The sequence below is a fragment of the Sturnira hondurensis genome, unplaced genomic scaffold (assembly GCF_014824575.4).
Source record: "Sturnira hondurensis isolate 20B ecotype Veracruz unplaced genomic scaffold, ASM1482457v3 Scaffold0020489, whole genome shotgun sequence".
Taxonomy (NCBI): domain Eukaryota; kingdom Metazoa; phylum Chordata; class Mammalia; order Chiroptera; family Phyllostomidae; genus Sturnira; species Sturnira hondurensis.
Window position 1 is genome coordinate 6849216 of NW_028093120.1, and position 25421 is coordinate 6874636.

Below are 25421 nucleotides of genomic sequence, written 5' to 3' on the forward strand. Positions count from 1 at the left end.
AGTTTTTTAAAAAGATTATTGGCACAAATGACACTTGCTAAGTATCTTCATTTAATCAGTTCAGTATTTATTATTTACTGTTTGTTAGCTTCTATGCTGGGCTAGGTACTTTTGGCTGATAAACAAAAGAAACAGTCCCTCTTAGTACATATGGACCATGTTTTAAAAGAAAGCTAAGACAGAAGAAAATTGCAAAATATAATTTTCTGCAATATTAGCACTTTATAAGCACTCTTTTAAAAGATGAGATTTCCTTTTGAACTGTGAACTCCATAAAGTAAAGAATTATGCATGTTTGTGTTGTACTATGCATATGTTTTGTTAGCATGGTAGACTGTGATGATATTTTTATTTTTTTAAAGATATTTTATTGATTATGCTATTACAGTTGTCCCATTTTCCTGCCTTCATTCCCCTCCACCCTGCATACCTTCTTCCACCCACATTCCTCCCCTTTAGTTCATGTCTATGTGTCATAAGTTCTTTAGCTTCTACATTTCTTCTACCATCCTTGCCCTCCCCCTATCTATTTTCTACCTACCATCTACGCTACTTATTCTCTGTACTTTTCCCCCCTCTCTCCTCCTCCTATTCCCCTGTTGATAACCCTCCTTGTGATCTGCATTTCTGTCATTCTGTTCCTGTTCTAGTTGTTTACTTAGCTTGTTTTTGTTTTTGTTTTAGGTGTGGTTGTTAATAATTGTGAGTTTGCTGTCATTTTACTGTATATGTTTTTTATCTTCTTTTTTTTAGATAAGTCTCTTTAACATTTCATATAATAAGGGCTTGCTGATGATGAACTCTTTGAACTTGACCTTATCTGAGAAGCACTTTATCTGCCCTTCCATTCTAAATGAAAGCTTTGCTGGATAGAGTAATCTTGGATGTAGGTCTTTGGATTTCATGACTTGGAATACTTCTTTCCAGCCCCTTCTTGCCTGTAAGGTCTCTTTTGAGAAATCAACTGACAGTCTGATGGGAACTCCTTTGTAGGTAACTGTCTCTTTTTCTTTTGCTGCTTCTAGGATTCTCTCCTTCATTTTAGTCTTGGCTAATGTAATTATGATGTGCCTTGGTGTGTTCCTTCTTGGGTCCACCTTCTTTGGGACTCCCTGAGCTTCCTGGACTTCCTGGAAGTCTATTTCCTTTGCCAGATAGGGGAAGTTCTCCTTTATTATTCGTTCACATAAGTTTTCCACTTGTTGCTCTCTCTCTTCCCCTTCTGGAACCCCTATAATTCGGATGTTGGAACATTTAAAGATGTCCTGGAGGTTCCTAAGCCTCTCCTCATTTTTTTTTGAATTCTTGTCTCTTCATTCTTTTCTGTTTGATTGTTTCTTTCTTCCTTCTGGTCCACTCCATTGATTTCAGTCCCAGTTTTCTCCCCATCACTATTGGTTCCCTGTATATTTTCCTTTATTTCACTTAGCATAGCCTTCACTTTTTTCATCTAATTTGTGACCAAATTCAACCAACTCTTTGAGCATCCTAATCACCAGTGCTTTAAACTGTGCATCTGATAGGTTGGCTATCTGTTCATTGCTTAGTTTCTTCTGGAACTTTGATCTGTGCTTTCATATGGACCATTTTTTGTCTTGTTGTACCTGTTATGTATGGAGAGGCGGAGCCTTAGGTGTTCACCAGGCGGATCAACCCAGTCGCTGGGTTGTGACACTGTATGTGGAGCAGGGGTCAGAGAGGAAACAATGGTGCTTGCTCTTCTCTCTGTCAGATTTCAGTACCTTCCACTGCTTCCCCCAAGTAAATTGGGCCCTTCTGGTGCTGATCCCATGTAGGTGGGCTTGTGTACACTCAAGGACCATGTGGGTCTCTCCAGCCAACTCTCCTGTGAGGCTGGGAGTCTCTCCTAGCACCTCAGTCCCCACAGGTGTTTTCAATTGATGTTTTGAGGCTTTATTTCTCTGAGTTGGGACCCTGGGTTACACAGTCTGTTTCACTCCCCAGTTTCGCCTGGTTTATCTGTTCTGCAATGTGGAACCACCCAGTCCACCAGCCACCTTGCACACCTCACTGGGTCTGCCCGCTGCCACCCTGTGGGGGTCTGCCAGCCACGGCCTGGAAACCCAGGGTCCGCCTACTGCTGTCTTGCCCACCTGGGGTCCGCAAGCCACTACTTTCTTTTTTTTGCCTTGATCCCTCTCCTCCTGGATGCCCAACTCTGCCTCTCCTACCAGTTTGGATGAATGTGTGTATTTTAACTTCTTCGTTGTTGGACTTCCATACAGTTCAGTTTCCTGTCAATGCTGGTTGTTTTTTTGTTTCTAAATTTTTGTTGTCCTTATTTTAGTTGTGTGAGGTGGCACAGTGTGTCTATGCCTCCATCTTGGCTGGAAGTTCTAAATCTCAATATTTTTTAAAGTTAGTTAACTGTCAATTTATTGTCAGGACTTGATATGTTTTGTGACATTTTAACAGAAAATATACTAGTTAAATATGTTGATTATTATTTAAATTAGGTTGTATACTAAGTAATTTTAAATTTATCTTTTTCAGGATTCTGTTGGTTTATGCTACCCTTCAACAAAGAGTCATGAACAGACATTTTCTTACTTTATTGTGGATCCCATCAAGCGTCATCTTCATGTTTTATACCACCGTTATGGTGTGGGAGAAATGTCTTAACAGTATTCTTGCAGATTATCTATATTTACTATTTTTACCAATTTTTTACTTTATATTAACTTATAGATAAGCAATTACTTTGCAAGTTAATTCAAGTAAAATGTAAAGAACCCACTTAGAGCAGAAGCAAACTAAAGCCAAGATGCCTTTCTTTAAATTTGTCTGGGAAGCTAACATAGGAACCAGATTTCATCCCTCAAATAATCTATACCAATACATTTGCATAATTTGTATAGAAAGTTATAAAGAACTAAAACTCTATATTTTTTGCATTAAGATTCAAGTGAGTCTTTAATTTTCCATGTATTTTATTTTAGAAACTAATTAATTCTGGATTGAAATTGTGGCAGAAAACTAAACACCTCTACCACTGATTTTTAATATAAGTTGTTAGTATTTTTTATTTTATTACATTTCTATGTTGCATGAAGATTGTATCTCGAGGGCTATGAAAAGCATAGTAATTCCTTTGCTTCATTTGTCCCACTTACACTCCTCAGTTAAAAAATAATGTTTTGGCCCTGACTGGTGTGACTCAGTGGGTTGGCCATTATCTTAGTAACCAAAAGGTCACCAGTTTGATTGCCAGTCAAGACACATGCCTAGCTTGCAGGCTAGGTCCCTGGTTGGGGGCACATGAGAGGCAGTTGATCAATGTTCCTGTCCCTCTCTTTTTCTCTCCCTTGCCCTCTCTCTAAAACAAAATAAAATAAAACATTTAAAAAATAATAATGTTCTGAAAGTGATTGTAAACTCTTTTAGGAAACAATACATTAAAATTGCAGCTGCTCCACTGCTAATACAAGATCCACATGTGAACAGAAAGAGTGCCCTGGTGGCATTATTAAGGTACAAAATAGTTAAGAACATAGTCTTAGTACTGTTTCTTCATTACATTCATAGAATGAATATATAACTTGGATTTTTTAAGGGAAAAATAATTGACACATATATCTCAAAGGTGATGAAGAGCTGGCAAGAAATGTTAAGACTTTAAGGAGGGGCAAGTTTGGAATATTTATTTCTGTGTTGTAGAGATAAGGGCAATGATCTTGGATTTGAATTTGTGGATATATCTGGAAGGCAGCTGGCAAATTGTGGAGGTCAGGAAAGAGAGTTTAATCTACTTTTAATACCTACTTTTAATCTACTTTTTAATACCTGTTTAACTAGTACGTTAAACAGTTATTGATGAATATCTTCCAGATATGTTCATAGTATCCATAGATTTTTAAAAATCTTACACAAAAAATAAAATCAAGAACTAAAATGTCTACTTGCTACCAGTATTGCTGCCTGCCACACAGATCCCCTACAGTCTGGGGACCCTCTTAGTCTGTCAGTTCTTTCTGGGTACCAATTTTATGCAAGACACTGTGCTGTTTACTTTGGGGAAATATACACTCCCTATAAACTTAGTGGAGAAGGTCATCTGTAAGTGTGTGGCCGTAAATGGTGCTTGTTACATGAATTCAGAGATGGAAGAGGTCACTACGAACTAGCCCTAAGAAGAGGCACTTAGTCTGATTTCTACAGAAGAGCGGGTGTGGTTTCAACAACTGAAAAGGAGGGAGTCCATCGGAGTAGAGAAGAGTGACCTGGCGAGTGCCCAGAGCCTCAGTCTGGGATTAAGTTCAGAGGCAGAAGATGGGAAGCTGATTATGAGGGGTTGCCAGTGCTTTTTCTTTGCTTTAAAGGTGGAGGTAGACTACACCATTGGAGGAAGATTGAACTATTGTTTTGGGAAAATCATTTTAATGACCTACCTGTGATTATACAAAATTTGTCTATTAAGAGGCAATAATAAAGACTTTGAGCTAGGCAGATTGCCTGCATTTTTAATTCTGCCATTACTTGCTATGTGACTTTGAGCTAGTTAAAACCTTTCTGTACCTTAGTTGCCTCATCTGGAAAATGGGGAAATTAATAGGACTCTTTCATAGGTTATTGTGAAAATTATTGTGTTGGCCACAAGCCCTTCTAGTTTTTACCGTAATGTAAAAGACACATTTTTATTTTCACTAATAACTTTATTGATTTGGACATTTTGAGCATGTTGGCTCTCTCCAGCATGATATAACACCGATTATTCTAATTAATGTCTTAGTTTGACCACTTTCAACTTCAACTGGGCTCTACCCAAACATGGAGCATGGTCCGGTGAGAAATCTCCAGCACGGAACTTCACAAACCACTTCGGACACATTCGATTAATCATAGCACTTTCTCCATACACTGCCCAAATCTTTTTCTGCATTTCAGTTGTGTTTTTACCTTTCCTGAAAAAATATAGCCTAATATGCCAAAAACATTGCTTTTCTTCCATCTTTAATATTAAAATGGGTACACAAAAATTCACTACTTTGATTCGTCTTTTTAAATGCATACTGATATAACAGCTGTCACAATACAGTCTGCCAAAATTGTTTCAAATGTAGTTAAAGACAACTAAAGCCATTTTGTGAAAAAAATCAAATGAACTTTTTGGCCAGCTCAGTATATATATTGGGCTTTGAATGGTGCCACACACATGGTTTAAGGGTTCATGAATTTTGGCTTTCTTCATTTTTTATTGAGGAAATATGAATAAAATCATGAGGTAAACATAATGTAAAAAAAATAAGCTGATTTCCTGAAAGCAGGAATTGCTTTGGTAAAGATTATTTTATTATTAATTTGATTAGGTAGAATATGAGAAGTGGGAGCCCTTTTCCCCCCTTCTCTGAGCCCCAGAGGATGTACAGGACCTAAGCCTGGACTCCATGTACTTCTTTGGCAGTGTGTTGCACACTTAGAATTATTTGCTCAACTCTTTGTAATTGTTTAACATCTTTCATGAAAACAGGAACTGTGTCTGCTTGCTTCACCCTTGTGTCTTCATATTGCCTGGCACATAACTGACACCCAGTATCTGTCCCCTGGCACACTGAATCCATTTGATGGAGAAAAGCTGGCCCCTGAGTGTTACTGCAGGTGTGGAGAGTGAGGGAGCTGGGAAGGGTTGGTGACTAAGGTCACAGGGCATCGGGAGTACAGTAGTTCCACTAGTTATCCCTAAGCCTTGGGTGAAATGTTGCACACTAGTATAATCTGGATGTAGCTGTTCTGTGTGGAATTAGATGTGCAGTCTGGGAGCATGCCCGGGACAGAATTATCCCCGGAGAACTGCAGCAGCCTGTGGAAGCCAGCTTTGAAAGAGCAATCTGATCAACTGAGCAGGGAGAATTATTGTGAATCGAGAAGCTGACCATGGTAAAAAGTGGTAACAATGGTTTTCTGGGACTTGAGAGTATTTTTCAGAAATTCGGACAATGACTTAAGAGAAAGTTTGCAGAATTGTACTTTGGACCTTCAAAAAAGGCATTTGGGGGGAGAGAAGATGGCAGCCAAGCAGGTGGGAACTGAGCCCACTTGCTCATGCACCCAACTTCGACACTTAGCTGATCTTCTGAAAAATAAAGTGAACAGCCAAAAGAATTTTAGTCGATATGAAGATTGGAAGCCAAAGTGTGCAGAAGATGCCTCAAAACGGGCTGTAAGGAGGTTTCCTAGGAAGAGGCGGAAAGTGCCCAAGCATGCTGCCAGAAACCATGGCTGCCCTGGGTTCAACACTGGAGGAGAACCCGGCCAGTGATAGCCTAGCAGCTCCCTCTGCTCCGGGGATGGGGAAATCGCCGACCTGCTCCAGGAGAGACTAGAATGTGTCCAGTCGTGCGAAAAAGACGGGGCACACACGCACACAGCGGGCGGTGCACCCTAGCTAGTGCAGCCATCACTGGTCAGAAGAGTGCCAGAGAGCGGGAGAGGGATCCTGGCGGCACCTGGAGCTGGGAGAAAAGGTGGGCCGCAACTGGCCATGACAGACATACTCTGGACTTGCCAGGGTTGAAGTGTGTGGAAAACCAGGCAGTGGTTCAGAGCGGCAGTGGCACCCACAGAGACATTTTTCAAAAGGGGAACTGAGGCTCACTGGGCAGGGGCCTTGAGCATGCAGCTGCCTGGCCAACAAGGAGGGAGGATGGTGGGCGCAATTTGCCCCCACTCAGTGCACCTCACGGATTGACCAAAGGGGCGCAAAGTGAGGTAGTTTGTCAATAGGTAACCTGGAGCAACTGTGCAGAGTAGAGAGCACCAGCCGCAGGGTGCTGGGAGGGCAGCGAGCTGGAAACTGAGCGCCTGTGATTATTGTAGCCCAGACTGAGCCTCCTTCCTTGGGGCACAGCCCCCACTGAAAACTGAGCCCAAACCCCCACAGCCTGCAGCAGCCACAGCCAGTGCTGGGAAGATCTGCAAAACTAGCTGGGCAGGCTTAACAAGCAGCAGCAGGCTTGTCTTCCCCCGCCCCCCACCCTCAGAAGTAAGACAGTAAGACCTAGAGCTAAGAGAAAAACAGAGACATCCAGAAAGTAGTCAAAAAGCAAACACCAACAGCTGAAACAAATTTCATCTTGTTCTTCAACAGAACTTGCCGGGTTTTAAAAAAATTTCTTTCTTTTCGTTTTTAAATTTTTTTGTTTGTTCATTTTGGGCTTTTTTGGTTTGTTTTTCCTGGGGTTTTGTTTGCTCCCTTTCATATTGAATTTTAATTAATCTTCTTTCACTTCATTCATATTCCAAATAACTCACTACTCTTGGTTTTTTACTTTTTATTGTTTTTATTCAGATTATATATTTTTATTTTTTTTATTTAACTCTTGTTCAAGTACAGTTTTCTTTCTTGTATTCCCAGCCCTGCCCCAGCAGGGCTCCCCACCTCCCTCCCATCTCTGCCCCCCACCTTAGTTATTGTCCATGTGTCCTTTATACTTGTCAGATTATATATATTTTTATCATATCATCATTATTCCAAATCCCAGCAGCACTCTTCCCTGGTCTTTGCCATCTTCTGACCTTTCTTACTGTTGTTTTTTAGAAAACCATTTTCTCTCATAGTACACCATGTTCCTATCCCTGACTCTCACTGTTTCTCCTCCATCTAACCTTCATAAATGCTCTTCTCTTCTTAACTCAATTTTATTTCATTTTTTGTCCCCTCTCTCAACCCAGGCTTTACTCTTTGCTCTTATTAGTGTGCTTCCTCCATCCTCTCAAATCATTTCTCTCTACTATAGACATCTCATATTCACTTTTTGATTTTGTCAATATTCTTATTCCCATTCCACCTGTATTTTTTTAATGTTTAAAAGATTTTACTTGTTTATTTTTAGAGAGAGAGAAAAGGAGGGAGAAAGGGACAGAAACATCAATGTACAGTTGCCTCTCACATGCCCCCTGCTGGAGACCTGGCCCACAACCCAAGCGTGTGCCCCAACTGGGAATTAAACCAGCAACCATTTGGTTCACGGGTCAACACTCAGTCCACTGAGCCATGCCAGTCAGGGCCCATTCCACCTTTGTTAAACCACATTCAGCTGTCATTGCTATCCACCCTACTGTGGGTTTTTTGCAATTTTGTTCTCATTCGTCCAATACCTTGTCAATTTTACTTCAAATCTCATAGTATACTCTTCCCTTTTTTTACTCTGTTGTTCTTATCACCCTTCCGTATTTTACTTATGTTTTAAATTTTGTTCTTTTCTTTTCTTCACCTCGCTTCTATCCCTAATCAATTCTCCTCCCTCTTCCCACTCAATAATATTTCTCCTCTTTTAGTCATCTCATATTCTCTATGTCATATCTTATATATTGATAATCTCTTTTCATCTTTATTAATCTTTGCTTAATTGTAGTTGAGATTGCTGATGTGGTAGAGGGGTTCTTTTTGCTGGTGTAGGTTTGGTATTCGGTAATATTGCTTTGTTGACCAACACCTGTACAACAGCATACAAGACAAGGTGGGAGTCGTGGCTTCCAGTAACCTGCTGGAGGGGAGAACCCACCAACAAAGACGCCATCAACAAGTAAAGCCTAAGTACAACAAGACAGCCCACACAAATGGAAGAAAGGGCAACCCTGGAGCCCTCAGCCAAGGAGATGAAAGAGACTGTACTACTGAGTTTCTCAGAACTCCTACCATAGAAGTCCACCCCATGAAGACAGGCAGGCAAAGCAGAGCACCCTGAGATGCAGAAACAAAAAGTGTCACCTGAAATGGGGAGGCAGAGAAAGAACCCCCAATCGAAAGGAATGGAAGACTCCCCAGTAAAAGAGCTAAATGAAATTGATGCAAGCAATCTATCAGACATAGAATTTTTTTAAAAAGAGGGAGAAATAGTTATAAGGATGCTCAAGGAACTCAGTGACAACTACAAGGTACTGAGTGGGAACTACAACAACATGAAAAAGAAAATAGAAACTACAAACAAGAACCAGGAAGACAAAAAGAATACAATATCTTAATTTTAAAAAAACACTAGAAGGAATTACAAGCAACCTGGATGAAGCAGAGGAACAAATCAGTGAGCTGGAACACAAGATAGAAAGAAATACCCAGGTAAAGCAACAACATGAAAAAAGACTCAAAAAGTATGAGGATAGTGTAAAGGAACTTCAGGACAACATGAAATATAACAATATTTGAACCATAGAAATACCGAAAGGAGGAGAAAAGGAGCAAGTAATAGAAAACCTGTTCAAAAAAAATAATGACAGAAATCTTCCCTCACTTGTAGAGGGGAAAAGCTGTGCAAGATCAGGAAGCACAGAAGGTCCTAATCAAGAGGAACCCAAAGAAACCTACTCCAAGGCACATCATAAGTAAAATGCCAAATTTTAAAGACAAAGAGAGAATGTTAAAAGCAGCAAGGGAGAAACAGAGAGTAACATACAAGGGAGCTCCAATGAGGCCAGCAGCTGATTACTCAACAGAAATACTAGAAGCCAGAAGGCAATAGCAAGAAATATTCCAAGTAACAAAAAGCAAAGGTCTGCAACCAAGACTACACTACCCGACAAGTCTGTCATTTAAAATAGAAGGTGAAATAAGAAGTTTCCCAGACAAAAGAAGGTAACAAGAAAACACCTCCACCAAACCAGCAGTGCAAGACATGTTAAAGGGACTGCTTTAAGAAGTAGGTAGAGTGAGAGACAGGAACACAGGTATAAAAGGAAAAAAGATGGCAATGCATAAGTACCTATCAGTAGTAACATTAAATGTAAATGGATTAAATGCTTCAATCAAAAAACTTACAGTAGTTGAATGGATAAAAAACATGACCCACACAAATGCTGTCTACAAGAACATCTCAGAACAAAAGACCTACACAGACTGAAAGTGGAGGGTTGGAAGAAAATATTCTGAGCATATAAATAGGAAAAAAAGCCAAGGTAGCAATACTTTTATAAATAGGAAAAAAGCCAAGGTAGCAATACTTTTATAAATAGGAAAAAAGCCAAGGTAGCAATACTTATATCAGTCATAATTGATTTCAAAACAAAGGTCATTTCATAATTTTAAAGGGAAGAATCCATCAGGAAGCTATAAACATTGTAAACATATGTGCACTCAACATAGGAGCACCCAAATACATAAGGAAAATTTTGGAAGACTTCAAGAAAGATACAGACAGCAACACACTATAGTAGGGAATTTGAACACCCCACTGTCAACAATGGACAGGTCGTCCAAACAAAGAATCAACAAGGACATTGTGGCACTGAATGACATGCGAGGTCAAATAGGTTTAACTGATATATTCAAAACCTTTTGCCCCAAAGAAGAATGTTTACTTAAAAATACACATTCTTTTCAAATGCAATGGAACATTTTCAAAGATAGACCACATGACAGTACACAAAACCAGCCTCGACAAATTCAAGAAAATTGAAATCATATGAAACATTTTCTTAGATCACAATGGCTTGAAACTAGAAACCAACTGCAATGAAAAAACTCAAAAGCATTAAAATACATGGAAACTGAATAATATGTTATTAAACAATGAATGAGTAAATGCTGAGATCAATGAAGAAATCAAAAAGTTTCTGGAAACAAATGAACATGAACACACAACAACCTAAAACCCATGGACACAACGAAGGCAGTCCAATAGGGAAGTTCATAGCAATCCAGGCCTACCTTAAAAAGACAGAAACATTTCAAATAAATAGCCTAACCCTACATCTACAAAAACTGGAGGAACAAAAACAAACAAAGCCCAGAGCAAGTAGAAGGAAGGAAATAACCAAGATCAGAGCAGAATTAAATGACATCAAGACTAAAAGAACAAGCAAAAGGATCAATAGATCCAGGAGCTTCTCCTTTGAAAAGATAAACAAAATCAACAAGCTTTCCAGACTCATAAAGAAAAAGAGAGAGGTCATCAAGGAACATGGACAAAGACAACCGGGGGAGGGGAGAATTGAATGTGGGAGGCAGGGGTGTGTAGGGTGGGGGAGAGTAATGGAGGGAAATGGGGATAACTATAATTGAACAATAAAAAAATAAAAATAAAAAATGGAAAAAAAGAGATGAGCCATGTAAATAAAATCAGAAATGAAAGAGGTGAAATTGCAACTGATACCACAGAAATACAAAGGATCATGAGAAATTACTATGAACAACTATATGCCAATAAATTTGAGTAGACACATTTCTAGAAACATATAATCCTCTAAAACTGAGCCAGGAAGAAGCAGAAAGCCTGAATAGACCGATGTCAGATAGTGAAATTGAAACAGTAATCAAAACTACTGGCACACAAAAGACCTGGGCTAGACAGATTGACAGAAGAATTTTACCAAACATTTAAAGAAGTGCTAACCCGAATTCTTCTCAAACTATTCCAAAAAACAAAAGAAGAGGGAAAATTCCCAAACTCTTTTTATGAGGTCAGTACTATCCTAGTTGTAAAACCAGATAAAGACATAACAAAGAAAGAAAACTACAGACCTGTATCAGTGATGAACATAGATGCTAAAATCCTCAACAAAATTTGGCAAACCGCTTCCAACAATACATTTAAAAGATCATACACCATGACCAATGGGATTCATCACAGGGATGCAAGGATGGTACAATATTCACAAATCAATAAACAGAATACATCACATAAACAATATGAAAGACAAAAACCACATGATCATGCCAATAGATGCTGAAAAAGCATTTGATAAAGTACAGCACCCATTTATAATAAAAACACTTAGCAAAGTGGAAATAGAGGCAGCGTACCTCAATATAATAAAGGCCATGTGCCCTGGCTGGCGTAGTTCAGTGGACTGAGCGTGGGCCTGCGAACCAGACGATCGCGGTTCGATTCCCAGTCAGGGCACATGTCTGGGTTGCAGGCTGGTTCCTTGCAGGCTAACTACCAGCAGGGGACGCACAAAAGGCAACCATACATTGATGTTTCTCTCCCTCTCTCCTTCCCCTCTAAAGATAAACAAATAAAAAAATCTTTTAAAAAAAAAGGCCATGTATGAGAGACCTACAGCCAACATCATACTCAATGGGAAAAAACTAAAAGCTTCCCCTCTAAGATCAGGTCCAAAGCCAGGCTATCCAATTTCCCCACTTGTAATCAACATAGTATTGGAATTTCTAGCCATGGCAATCATACAAGGAAAAGAAATAAAAGGCATCCAAATAGGAAAGGAGGAAGTAAAGCTGTCATTGTTTGCAAATGATATGATAGTGTACATAGAAAACCCTATAGACTCCATTAAAAAACTATTTGACCTAATAAGTGAATTTGGCAAAGCAATGGGATACAAAGTCAATATTCAGAAATTGAAGGCATTTTTCTACACCAACAATGAAATATCAGAAACAAAAAATAGGAAAAAAATCCCACTTACTATAGCAACAAGAAAAATAAAATACTTGGGAATAAGGTTAACCAAGGAGGCAAAAAGACCTGTACTCAGAAAACTATACAACATTGAAGAAAGAAAGTAAGGAATACACAAGCAAATGGAAACATACAGAGTGTTCATGAATGGGAAGAATTAACATCATTAAAATGTCCATACTACCCAAAGAAATCTATAGATTCAATGCAATCCCTCTCAAAATATCAATGACATGTTTCACAGACATAGAACACATATTTCAAAAACTTATATGGAATCATAAATGACTCCAAATAGCCTTAGCAATTTTGAGAAAGAACAAAACAGGAGGGATCACAGTATCTGATATCAAACTATATTACAAGGCCACTGTAATCAAAACAGTCTGGTACTGGCATAAGAACAGACACATAGACCAAATGAACAGAATAGAGAGCCCAGAAATAAACCCATGTCAATACGGTCAGTTAATATTTGACAAAAGGGGCAGTAACATAAAATGGAGTAAAAATAGCCTGTTCAATAAATGGTGTTGGGACATCTAGACAGATACATGCAAAAAAAAAAATGAAACTAGACCACCAACTTACATAATACACCAAAATAAAGTCAAGCTGGATAAAAGACTTAAATATAAGTTGTGACACCATAAAAGTCCTGGAGGAAAATTTCAGATATCCAAATGTAGCCATATTTTCACAGATACATCCTCTAGGGCAAGGAACATAAAGGAAAGAATAAATAAATGGGACTACATCAAACTAAAAGCTGCTGCATGGCTAAAGAAAACATAAACAAAATAGAAAGGGAATAAACTGTGTGGGAAAACATATTTGCCAGTGATACCTTAGACAAGGGTTTGATCTCCAAAATATATAAAGCACCTACACAACTTCACACCAGAAAGGCAAACAACCCAATTAAAAAATGGGCACAGGACCTCAACAAGCACTTCTCCAAGAAGGACCTACAGAAGGCCCATAGGCACCTGAAAAAATGCTCAGCACCACTAGCCATTAAAGAGATGCAAATTAAAACCACAATGAGATACTACTTCACACTGGTCAGAATGGCCATCACTAATAAATCAAATGACGAGAGCTGGAGAGGTTGTAGAGAAAAGGGATTCCTAGTATATTGTTGCTGGGAATGCAGACTGGTGCAGCCACTGCAGAAAACAGTATGGAATGTCCTTAAAAAACTAAAAATAGAACTGCCTTTCAATCCAGTGTTCCCACTGGGACTATACCCTGAGAATCCTGAATCACCAATTCAAAGGAACCTATTGCACCCCAATGTTCATAGTAGCATTATTTTACAATAGCCAAGTGCCAGAAACAGCCTAAAGGACCATCAGTAAATGAGTGGATCTAAAAACAGTGGCACATTTACACAATGGAATACTACACAACAGAAAGAAAGAAGGAATTCCTACCCTTTTCAACAGCAGGGATGAAACTGGAGAGCATTATGCTAAGTGAAATAAGCCAGGGTGGAAGATAAATACCATATGATCTCACATGGAAGTGGAACCTAATCAACAAAATAAACAAAAAAGCAAAATGGAACCAGAGACTTGTAAATAAAGAACAAACAGGCAGTGACTAGAGGAGGGGGGGGGGAGGGGAATGCGGGAAAGAAAGGGAAGGAGGAAGCAAAGGAACAGGAATAGAGAACTGATGGACACAGACAATGGGGGGAATTGACAGTACAAGTGGTGTGGATGGGGTAGGAGAGAAGGATGGGAAAAAGGGTGGGACAGTTGTAACTGAACAACAGTAAAAAAGTCACTATAAAATAAATGGGATTTAGGATGAAGACTGGACAACTTGGGACACTTAGGTCTCATGAAGAAAAACATACCCACAGAGGCAGAAGAACACAAGGTGGTTTGGGAGGGGCATGAGTACACCTGACTCGTTAGAGCTGGAGTCCTGTTTAGGAGTTCTGGGTAATAACACAGAGAAGACAGATTAATGGGGAACTGGTCACTGAGGGCTGTGGGCACAAAGCTAAGAAATTTAAATCTTTTAAGCAGATGACATATAGCAGTCATTAAAATAGTTTTGAGCAGGGTAGTAGCATCATGAAAGTGATATTCTGGAAAGATCATCCTGGCAGTGATGAATTGGGGTGAAGAAAGTCCAAAGTCCAAAGATCAAACAGAAGATTATAGTAGTTGTCAAAGCACAGAATTGACTGATCTAAATTAATAGCAATGGAAACCTTTTGGGGAATCATGAAGTATGTGACAATGGAATGCAGATTAGAAAAAAATGAAATATGGCCCCCCCAAAGATTAATGACTGGGTGAATTATGAAGTGTTCGGTATTTGAGGTACTGAGAACTGAGAAGTGGGAACTGTGGTAGGAAGATGTGGTCAGAGAGGGGAAATCCCTCGTCCTGCCTTTCATTCTTGTCCCAACCCATGCTCAACCAACTTTAGTCCTTGCAACTTTGAAAACCTAGGTCTGCAGTTTCTAAAAACTGACTGGAGGCTTCTTTGGGAAATTTAATCCGGAGGGCTTCTTAATCATCCAATTAATCCAGTGTTTGTTAAGAACTTATATCATTCATTCTTCACAAATGTCTATTAATTATCTACTATGTGCTGGATAGTTTCTAGGCATGGCAAACACAGCAATGAACAACACAGACAAAAATTTCTGTATTTGGGAGTGTGCATTCTAGTGCTCGTAAACAGTGTCAGGTGCAAGGAGAGACAGAAATACCCAGTTACTCTCAGGAAACTTGTTTTGTTGGAGACATGACATGCTCACATTTGAAAACATTTTCCAATCTGGTAAGTATGAAATAGGGCTTACTATTTTAACTGCTCTGACTTTTTATACAGAATAGAGCATTATTTTGTATATTTCCATAAACATTGCATTGATTCTGGTGGGCAATTTCAGGGTTGGGAACTACTGTTTTATTCTCTACTTTTTTCTAGTGTAAAAAAAAAGAGAGCGGGGGTGGGGAATAGATAAAATTAACAAAAAAACAAAGAAAAGAATAAAAGACAGGGAATTATGCTGTGTCTTACAGTAAACGCTGCATTAATTAGCACTAAAAGCTGTATTTAGTGCCACATTCAGCAGTGTCCAACTGGCAGACTTCTAGCAGCTGGTATACCTGATACCCTCGAACGTAAGTCTTCAATCTCCTGACTTGGCACACATGTTAAAGTTCATTTGAATAGGCAGGCTAAACTGGATTTAAAAAGGTTGAAACTTACCATTCCTGTTTCTTATCCTTTTTGTCTTTCCCTTCCTTTCTTTCTTTAAAAAGGGAAAATGTCATTGGGCTTTAACAAACACTAAAAATCTGTAAATCATTTTTTTTCACTACTAGAAAGGTATGTGAGAAATAGTAAAATGGAAACCAACTATGACAATATAAATGAACTTTCATTCAACCAAATTTTTTACCATCACTGTTCTCTCTTTATATATATATATATTTTTTTTTTTTTTTATTTATTTATCTTTAGAGAGGAAGGGAAGGAGAGAAGGAGAGAAACATCAATGTATGGTTGCCTCTCGTGTGTCCCCTGCTGGGAACTGGCCTGCAACCCAGGCATGTGCCCTGACTGGGAATCGAACCGCAGTCGTGTGGTTCACCATCACTATTCTCTTAACGTATGGTAGAATAAAGCTCTAATTGCTAAAATACTCCATACACATTAAATAAGGTTAAATATACCATTGATCTTCTGAGGTAACGTGGAGTCATCAGAGTCAAGGACAACCCATGACGAAAGGCTTTCTTGAGAAGGGAATTGAAGTACTCCTCAAAAGAAATGACCGTGGACTGGCTTAGAGAAGGAATGATTTCTAGGCAGAGAGAATGCTCCTTGCTATAGTGTAGAGGTAGAAAATATATGTGGTGTTGCAAACTTCCTTGAACAGCAAATGGGCTTAGAAAAGTAGCGAATGAGCTTAGAAAAGCAGATCATTCAATTAATGTCTACCGTGTCTAACAAATGGAGACTATCTGGACATCACCTCTATCTATTGAAAATAACCTTTCATATAGTGGAGTATAATTATTGTCTTCCCCCAGTCTTTTTCCCTACAGAATCTTACTTCCTTAACCTTTATTCAATGTCTTGTTTCTCAATTCTTTAATCTTATTTCAGTCATCTAAGTCCTCTCCAAGTACCCCATGTTCTTCTCCAGTCTTCAGTGTCACAATCTGTCCGATATCCTGTCCAAGAAGTCATGTACACAATTGAATAAAGTTTGTGATGATCATTATTTACCTAATTTCTATGAGTAAAGTGTATACTTTAACATTCACTAGAAATATATTTTGTTTTAGGAAATCAAAAATTGAACTCTTAAAATGAGCATATGACCTGGCTGGTGTAACTCAGTGGATTGAGCATGGGCCTGCGAACCACATGATCGCAGTTCGATTCCCAGTCAGGGCACATGCCTGGGTTGCAGGCCAGTTCCCAGCAGGGGACTCATGAGAGGCAACCATACATTGATATTTCTCTCCCTCTCTCCTTCCTTTCCCCTCTAAAGATAAATGAATAAATAAATAAATAAATAAAAAAGAATAGCAGCATTTTAGAACTAAAAGGCAAAGGAGATCAATCACTTAGCCCAGCTCTCTCCTGTTACACAAGGACTTGAGGTCTTGAGAAGGCATTTTGTTCTGTCCAGTGTGGTAGTCACTAGCCATATATGAAATAGGAAATTCTATTCCTTAGTCACACTGGCCACATTTCAAGTGCTCAGTAGCTACACATGCAGCTAATAGCTCTGTCTTAGTGCAGATTCAGAACATTCCCCTCATCAGGGGAAGTTTTACTGGACAGCACTGGGTTAAAAGACTTGCCCTAGGCCATAAAGCTCTTCAGTGACAGAACCAGAACTTCCAGTTCCTGGTTCTCAGATCCCACCATACCATTTTAAATTACTTATTCTATCCATAACACTTAAGTTTTTGTACAAAGCTTGTGCTAGGTATGGAGCCGGACCTCAATAAGATTTTAAGAAAATTACCTTAGGTTGGTTGTTACACGTATGAAATTTCCTGAAGTTTTGAGTTGGAGAGCAATGGTGAAAATGGCACTGGAGGGAAATGGGTGTAGAATCAGAGAAGATTGATGGGAGTAGAAAAGACCGGATGGAGCCTGGGAGACCAGCCAGGAATTGAGGTGTGAGCTGAAAAGTGTCTCATGCTTCTGGGAAGGTCAGAGGGACTGGAGACATTTCAGTAAACACACACACACACACACACACACACACTCACATTTACACACACATATACATTAAATAGCTGGAGGCCAGGAAGGAGACATGACTAAAACAACTGCCACAACCTATATAGGCAGCAACCCACTTAAAGTAATTTGGTAACATTTACATCTTTAATACGACATGTGGCACATGTGCAAAAAATGTTTTTAAAACCATTACATTAAAAACTAAGTTTCTTTTGAGACTATACCAAACTCTCTGAAGTACTTTTTGTTATCTAACTCATTTCTTCTTTAATTTAATGGTTTTAAAAACATTTTTGTATCGTGTGTCATGTTGTAGATATGCATATGTCAAAACAAGAGTCACAGAGTGTTAAAACTATAAACAAATTGGAAATACTGCTTAAGAGATCTTTTGAAATAGGATTAATTGTCAACTTTCAGGCAAGATTCAAGACATCACTTTTTGAGATACTTTACAACATGAATGTGACCAAATAAATAAATTATTTTCAATGATCAAAAACATGTTATATATCAGATATAGGTGTTTATGGAATAAATAATGAGATTAAAGGGATATTTATCCATAAAATGGTGAAGGTATTTACCTTGATGTATAATGTTGACAAAACATTTAATATTCATAGAATATTACAAAATGTGGAATGTAATATAGTGTTCTTAAACATAAGCTTGCATCAAAATCACCTACAGGGATTTGTTAAAGCCCAGACTGCCGTGTCTACCTCCAGAGTTTCTGATTCAGTAGGTCTGGGTTAGAGCCTGAAAATTTACATTTCTAACAAGTTTACACTAATACTGATGCTGGTTTGCAGATCAAACCTTGAGAACCATTGGTAGGTAGTATGATATGTTTAGTATTTTTAGAAGATACTTAAAAGAAGCTTATTAGCCAAAATGCATCTATTGTGGTATAGTATGAAATATATATATACATATATGTACATGTATATATTCATACACACATATATTAAAAACTTGAAAGGAGTGGTTCTTTCTGTAATAGGCCTGACAGGTCCTCCAACATGCCAAAAGAACAAGATCGAGCAAGTTACCTGTCCCCTCAAACCTTTCTGGAAGATTGTCACTACCCTGGTGTAATACTTACCAGTTTAAGCAACTAGCTCCCCCAGACAGTAACCTGAGTAGAATTGCTCATAAATATTTTTTCTGCAATCAGGGAAAAATGTCCACTATACAACCAGTGTCAGAGACACCAATTTAAATGAGTGAAAAGCTGGCATATTTTTTTTACAAAGAAGTACTGTCACAGACTGCAGCTTATCTCTCTTCTAACCCCTGCTCCCCATGCCAACCGATACTGTGTAATTAAACAGGGGTGAATGTGATCTTGGGGTTTTAAACTATTGTTTTCACATGTAGATGTTCATTTCTCAAGTGCTTTAAAAGTGCCTATTCTCTAAAACCGGTAAAAATAAAGCTCTGGCTGGGTAGATCAGGTGGTTAGAGCATCATCCCAATACACCAAGGTTGCAGGTTTAATTCCTAGTCAGGGTACACATAAGAATCAACCAAAAAATGCATAGAGTGGAACGACAAATCAATGTCTCTCTCTCTCAATGTCCCTTCCTCTTCCTTTCTAAAACGAATAAATAAAAATATTAAAAATAATTAAAAATAAAATACAATAAGTAAAAGTAGGTGATACTTTTGAGATTTTGTCTTTCTTAGACCTACCATAGCTATAGCCTGGGGAAAAAACCCAGTCTAATACCACTTATTGTTACATACTTCAAAGTAATGGATTCTGAATAAATGAAGTACCTCAGGAGTTGCAGAATCTATCCTGTAGTTGAGTATATGGTTTTGTGGGGACCCTGTCTTCAAACCTCTGTCTGTATGCTAATTTTCTTCTTCAATTTTGGTAATGTCTCTTAAACTAGACCAATAATTTGTACTCGTTTTTGAAAATTTTTTAAAGTGGGTGGTTTACAGCTATAAATTAGAGGTAGGGCTATGAGATTTGAGATTCCCTTCTGTCTATAACTAGACTGAAAAACAGTTTTTAAAACCAATAAGCCTTCTTATTACCATATTACTTCTTGTTCATAGTTATTTCTAGCTATTTCAGAGGGATATTCTTCAAGCCAGAATCTAGTTCATAATTACTGATTAGTGTCTAATGTGGAACATGCACAAGAATCGCCAAAGGCTGTGGTAATAAACATTTTATATTTGAGAATTCAGAACATGAATTAGAATAAAAATAATTTCAGGGCTATGTTAATTCACAAGCACACACAAAATATCTCCTAAATGTTGGAGTGGAGAACTCTGAAATAATATCTTCAGAGTTGCTAGTCAAATTCTGTCAGGTCGAGGAGAACTTTTCTTTAGCAAACTGTTCTTAATTTCTTATCATGTAATCATACCCAGCCAATCTCAGGCTTTCTTAATCCCCATAATAAAATAAAAACTCATGCACACTTCTTATTTTATTTATTTAATCCTCACTATTATTCTATGAAATAGGTATTATTATACCAATTACTTCCATTTCCTGGAACATAATTCGTTACAAGTACTTATACAACTGTTTGTTATACATAATAATACTTTACAAGTACTTATACAACTGTTTCATCTTAATTTTATCCACTCAATGCCAGACATATAGTTAGCAGAGAGTGAGAAGATCCAGAAACAGAAGGGAATAAGCAGAAGGTTTAAGGCTATTGAAGCCAAGAGCAAACAAGAATCATGAGGAAGAGAGGCAAGAACTTCTCTAGTGTTAGTTAGCAGCAAGGGAAGCTGGTTCCGGGCAGTGGATCACCATGACAGGGAATTTACGGAGTGATTGATTCTGGGGGATTAGGAGATCACTGCCAATGTAGTTAGAACTACAGCCAATCCTGAGCAAGACCCAGAGCTCCACGAAGCCCAGCAACACATGCTAGGACTGTTTCTCCCTCTCTCTCTGTGAATTCTTAAGTTAGACCCTCATTAACTGAGGTAAACTATGTCCCTTGCAGTACGAAAAACCTTAAAAAGTATATTGTCCAGTAATTTTTCCCTAAACTCCTTTGGAATGAAAGACTGGTTCTTTATACTTCCAATCTGACTCTCTGGAGATCAATCCAGGTTTGTCCTTAACGTTTAATATTAAGACTACATCACTGTAAACCAGCGTTTACTGGTCAAAATAAACAAATAAAATAGTCCATCAATGACAGGGTTCCTACACCTCTTTACACCGCATGCACAAATTTGTCAATAACCCTTTTCAACTGTCTCAAATTAAACATAATAATATTCCTGATGGGGTGTTTAAGCTCTGCAATCAGAAATGTCAATTCAAATTCAATTCAGTTCTATCACATACCAGCAGTACAACTTTGGGCAAGTTATTTAACTCCTCTGTGCCTCAGTTTCTTCATCTATAAGACGTTGTTTTAGTTTTAATTTCAAAGAATTGTTATAAGGAATGAATGAGATACTTCATTTAGAGGATTTAGCACAATGTCTTGTAGAATGTTAACTGTTACTTTTACTGCATCAAGAACATCTGAAAATTCAAGAAAATTCATTAGCGTTTATTAAATGTTGTACATTCTTAGATATATGATAAATATCTGTCTGGCCTGTGGAAACCGAATTTTCAAAACTTCAATCATAACCGCAAGTTAGCTGTTTGAGATTCACACCCATACCTCTATTCTTGGGCTCTGGGATACCTCCTTAGCTTTCTCCCTTCCTTCTTTTCTGTATTTACTGAGTTCCTATTGTTAACCATTGCTGGCATGGGGATAAAGAGATGGGAGAAATTGTTGCAGATACACTCAGAGTGGTGTTGGGGACACCAACACATAAACAATTACAATAAACTATGGTAAATGCCATGGCGGACATGGTGGGTGGATTCTGTGAGAGCCCGGAGGAGAAGCCTCTCACTTAGCGTGTGGGGTGGGGACCAGGGAGAAGGGGAGAGCCAAAGGGGGCTTTTTGTTAGAGGTAGATACAAGGGTTGAAGGTTGAGTACTAAGGCAAACCAGGTGAAAAGGGAGTTCCAAACAGCAAGAAGAACATCTTCAGAGGCCAAGGGATGAGAGTGAAAATGGCTTGTACAAGGAACCACAAGTGGTTCAGTATGCCTGAAAAGCATAACACTTACAGGTGAGTTGCAAGACATCAGTTGAGGAGCTCAGTTTGGGTGCAGAATGGCTAAGAACCTTATCTTCCATGTTAAGGGGTTTGAATTTGTCTTGATTTCACAGCATGATCAGACTTGCATGTTAGCAAGACCACGCTGACATTAGAAGTCTGATGGAGCCAAGTAAACCTAGAAGCAGAGGCATGATTTTTGAAGCTATGTAAAACATGAAGTAGAAATGGACATGGAGATGGGCAGCAGGCTCTCAGCGGTCTGAAAGAACATTAATACGAATTGTTAACTGGCTGGATGTAAGTGGTATAAAGGGAAGTGATTAAGAGGACACTGTTTTATAGCTTGAATAAGGGAGTGGATCACGATGCCATTAACTGAGATGGTGAATCAGAAGGAGGATGTGGCTTGGGAGGGTGTGTGTGTGGTTGGAGGTGGAAGAGGGTAGAGGTAAAGAGTTCAGTTTTGGATGTGTTGAGTCAGAGGGTAAATGAACAAAAGGTGAGGAAGAAAAGAACAAGCACGTGGACTAGTCCTTTTCTTTCCAAAAATGTACATGTGCAGGGAAAGGCTGTGTGAATGTTTCTTTGGGTTCAAGGAAAGATTTTTAGGGCTTCTGGGCATGGTGACCTCCATTCTCTGAGCAGTTGGAGGGGATGTGATTTTCTGAAGTGTGGGTAGATGATGAATAACCGTGGTGAGGAGAGTGGTAAAGTTTAGAATAAGCAATCCTATGAGTGAGAAGCTGATTGCAAACACAGGGCAACATGGTGAGAGACTATAAATAAGGAAAGGCACCAATTTACTCACTTGAGAGATTCCCCACAACTTTCCCCAGGAACCTGGGTGTCAGGCAGGCTATTCAGAGACTGAAAGGGCTGGATATTTCTTTTCAAACTCTAGCATGCTAGAATGCCAAGAGAGGGTTACAAAACCAAGCTGTGTTTCAAATGTCTACACTTAACAAATTAATGCTTTTAACACACAATGATTATAGGGCAATGTAATTATGCTGTTCACCAGATAATTACAGAATTTACTTAAAATATTAATTCATAATGCATTACAGAGGGTCATTTGGTAATAGGACAAAGTTTAAAGTTCTACAATGGATTTTTCTTCTGATTGTGTTGGTTAATATCTCTGGGATGATAGTATAATCTCAGTTCGACAAAATGTCAAAAGCTTTTAATAAATGTGGGGCCCAGGAACCAATAAGCTTTAGACGTTGTAATGGAAAAGACATATGACTGGATTAACACAGTTTAAAAGATTCAGTTCATTGAAATACCTGGGGCAATGGAATACATTGAAATACATGAGGGCATAGATGGTTAAGAGAGGTTGAAGCAGTGAGTTATGATTTCTAAACTGAATTGGGAAAGAAATGAAAACAGGGGGAAGTGACAAGTTGGTGGGAAAGAGAGAGGTTAATAAGTGAGGTTTGAGTAATGAAGCCAGAGAACCAAATGCTATTAAGAGAATAGTATTATAAAGTTTGATTTCACAGCTGAAGTATTTCTGGATGATAATGGGGTGTGGACATAGGAGTAGGTGGCTAACCTGGAGTGGAGAGGAGGGTCTCCTGTAGCCGAGAGAGCTAGCATTTTGTGACATGGACATTGAAAATGACCCAGGATAATGGTGGGTCTTTGTATGAAGAAGGAGACTCCCTATCCTAAGGCGCGTTAAATTGATAATTGCTCCACAAGTGGGGCTAGAGCAGAAGAGAGAGGACAAAGACTTGAACACATGTTATCGTTACCCCACACTAACCTTTGGTTGGAATTCTGTAGATGAGGTATAGTAAATTGCAAAATCTTGGTTGATACTACAGAGGTGCTTACAGAACATAAAATCACTCCAAACAGCCTTTCAATCCACTTATCAAAGCAATTTTGTTCTCATTTTAATGGCAGGTGAAACAATATTGAACAAAGCAACCTCTGCTGTACCCTAAGCTCTTTAATTATAGTGTTCATAGCAGTAAATGCCCTAGTTAAGGGACAGCTTCTATTACAATCCCAGGTTTTTAATCTCTTTGGGTCTTAAATTTTTTTCCAGTTAAACTTTTTAATGTATAGTTTCTGACCAAAGGTTTTGCATGGATTGCTTACTGGACACGAAAGAGACTGCCAACAGGATCCTGAGGGGGGTTGCTGCAAAGGAGAGGCCACGTCACCACATGTGAATATATGAACGTGGACAATGACAGCTGACATTTATACAGAACTCATTACAGGCAAAACCTGGCTAAGTACTTACTTTTTGTCCATTGAATCATTTAATGCCTCAACATATGAAGTAGCTGTTATTACCCAACCACAATATTAAAGAAGTTAAAAGAATAGAAAATAAGCAACTTGTCCAATGCCTCACAGCTAGTAAATGGTGGAACTAGGATCCGAACTCCAATCTCTATAACTCCAGAACCCACAAGTTTACGGTTAGATGCACTTGACATTTGGGTTTGGGGTGGAGATAAATCTCTGAAGTGTCAGGGGTTTCATTAAGAGGGATTTATTTCTTCAGATGAAACTGAGGTCCACAGTTGACTAGAACCTTGCTTTAGAATCTTGAGGGCATGAAGCCACTTCCCCCTGACTCCACCCTCTCCTTCCTCAGAATTCTCTTGGGCATGTCCTGGCTGGAGAGAGATTATCTTTGCCCCGGATACCTTCTCTAGTTTAAACCTATTTATACATTTGTTACACTAGCATTGCAGACAAACTCATTAAGACAAGAAACTAGGTTTGATTAGAATAAGTTAGTGGATTTAAAATCAGATATTGCATAATCCTGTGAATATAGTAAAAACACGGAATTGCTTAAATGGATGAACTGTATAGTATGCTTCTATGTCAATAAAGCTGCTTATTTTAAAAAATCAGAATGAAGGGAATGAACTTTTTTTCCCCCTTGGTTTTAATGATTTCAAATGGATTCCTTGCACGGCCACATAGAGAACCAGGTGCCTGGGGTCTGCTCCTCTCCATTTGTCATTCAGTCGACGTCCACTGAGTTCACCCTTGTGCCAGGCACAGGGTAAGAAAGACGGGAGTGGGGGTGGATTCCCATACCCTTGAGGATGAGAGGCAGGTACAGAGGAATGCTTGCAGCCGAAGCACTGACTTTTTTTTCCGCTGAGCTTCTCATGACTGTTGCAAGTTTCACTGCTAAAAACGTTTTCCTTTTTAAAAAGGGCAATTTTGTTTTTCTAGTAATCTCAAAGCTTCAAATTACAGTAGGCGGCTATCCCTTTGAAGGGGGGATTTGCGTTATTACGCAGTAAAAAAATCAAGTTAATGTTAAAAAAGAAATGGACCCTTAAAGTCAGCTCCTGTTAACGGGTATCTGTTTTAACCCCAACCTATCCTTGAGGCTTTAAGTCCGCACGGCTCTCCGGCTGGTCTAGTTAAGCTAACGCAGGGAGAGTTTAGTTGGGCTTACACGACACCCCCCCCCCCGCCCCCAAGCCTCCTTTCGGCCTTAGCCATTTCGCATCTCGGGGCGAACCGCAAGCCCTTCAAGCCTTTCCCGAGGAACAGGCAGGGAAAGAGCCAGGCTGGGCGGGAGAAATCCCTGCGGCCAAGGGCAGCGGTGTGCTCCGCAGAGCCCAGAGCTCCGACCCAGACTGGACTCCACACTGGTCATCGAGTCTTCACAGGAGCACTCTGGCCGGG

At 39.0% G+C, this 25421-nt stretch overlaps 1 protein-coding gene across 3 annotated transcripts in view; it reads left to right on the plus strand.

Moving 5' to 3' along the window:
* Window positions 1–13693, plus strand: part of CFAP300 (cilia and flagella associated protein 300) — a 44015-nt gene extending 30322 nt beyond the window's left edge. For 2 of the 3 annotated variants that reach the window (XM_037029748.1, XM_037029750.1), the window contains exon 7: window positions 2515–3375. In XM_037029748.1, the coding sequence (XP_036885643.1) occupies window positions 2515–2643 (129 nt within the window). In that variant the 3' untranslated portion in view covers window positions 2644–3375. Of the gene's footprint in view, window positions 1–2514; window positions 3376–13683 lie in introns of those variants that run through there. The other variant, XR_005064114.1, reaches the window with a different exon arrangement.
* The last annotated feature ends 11728 nt before the right edge of the window (window positions 13694–25421 follow it).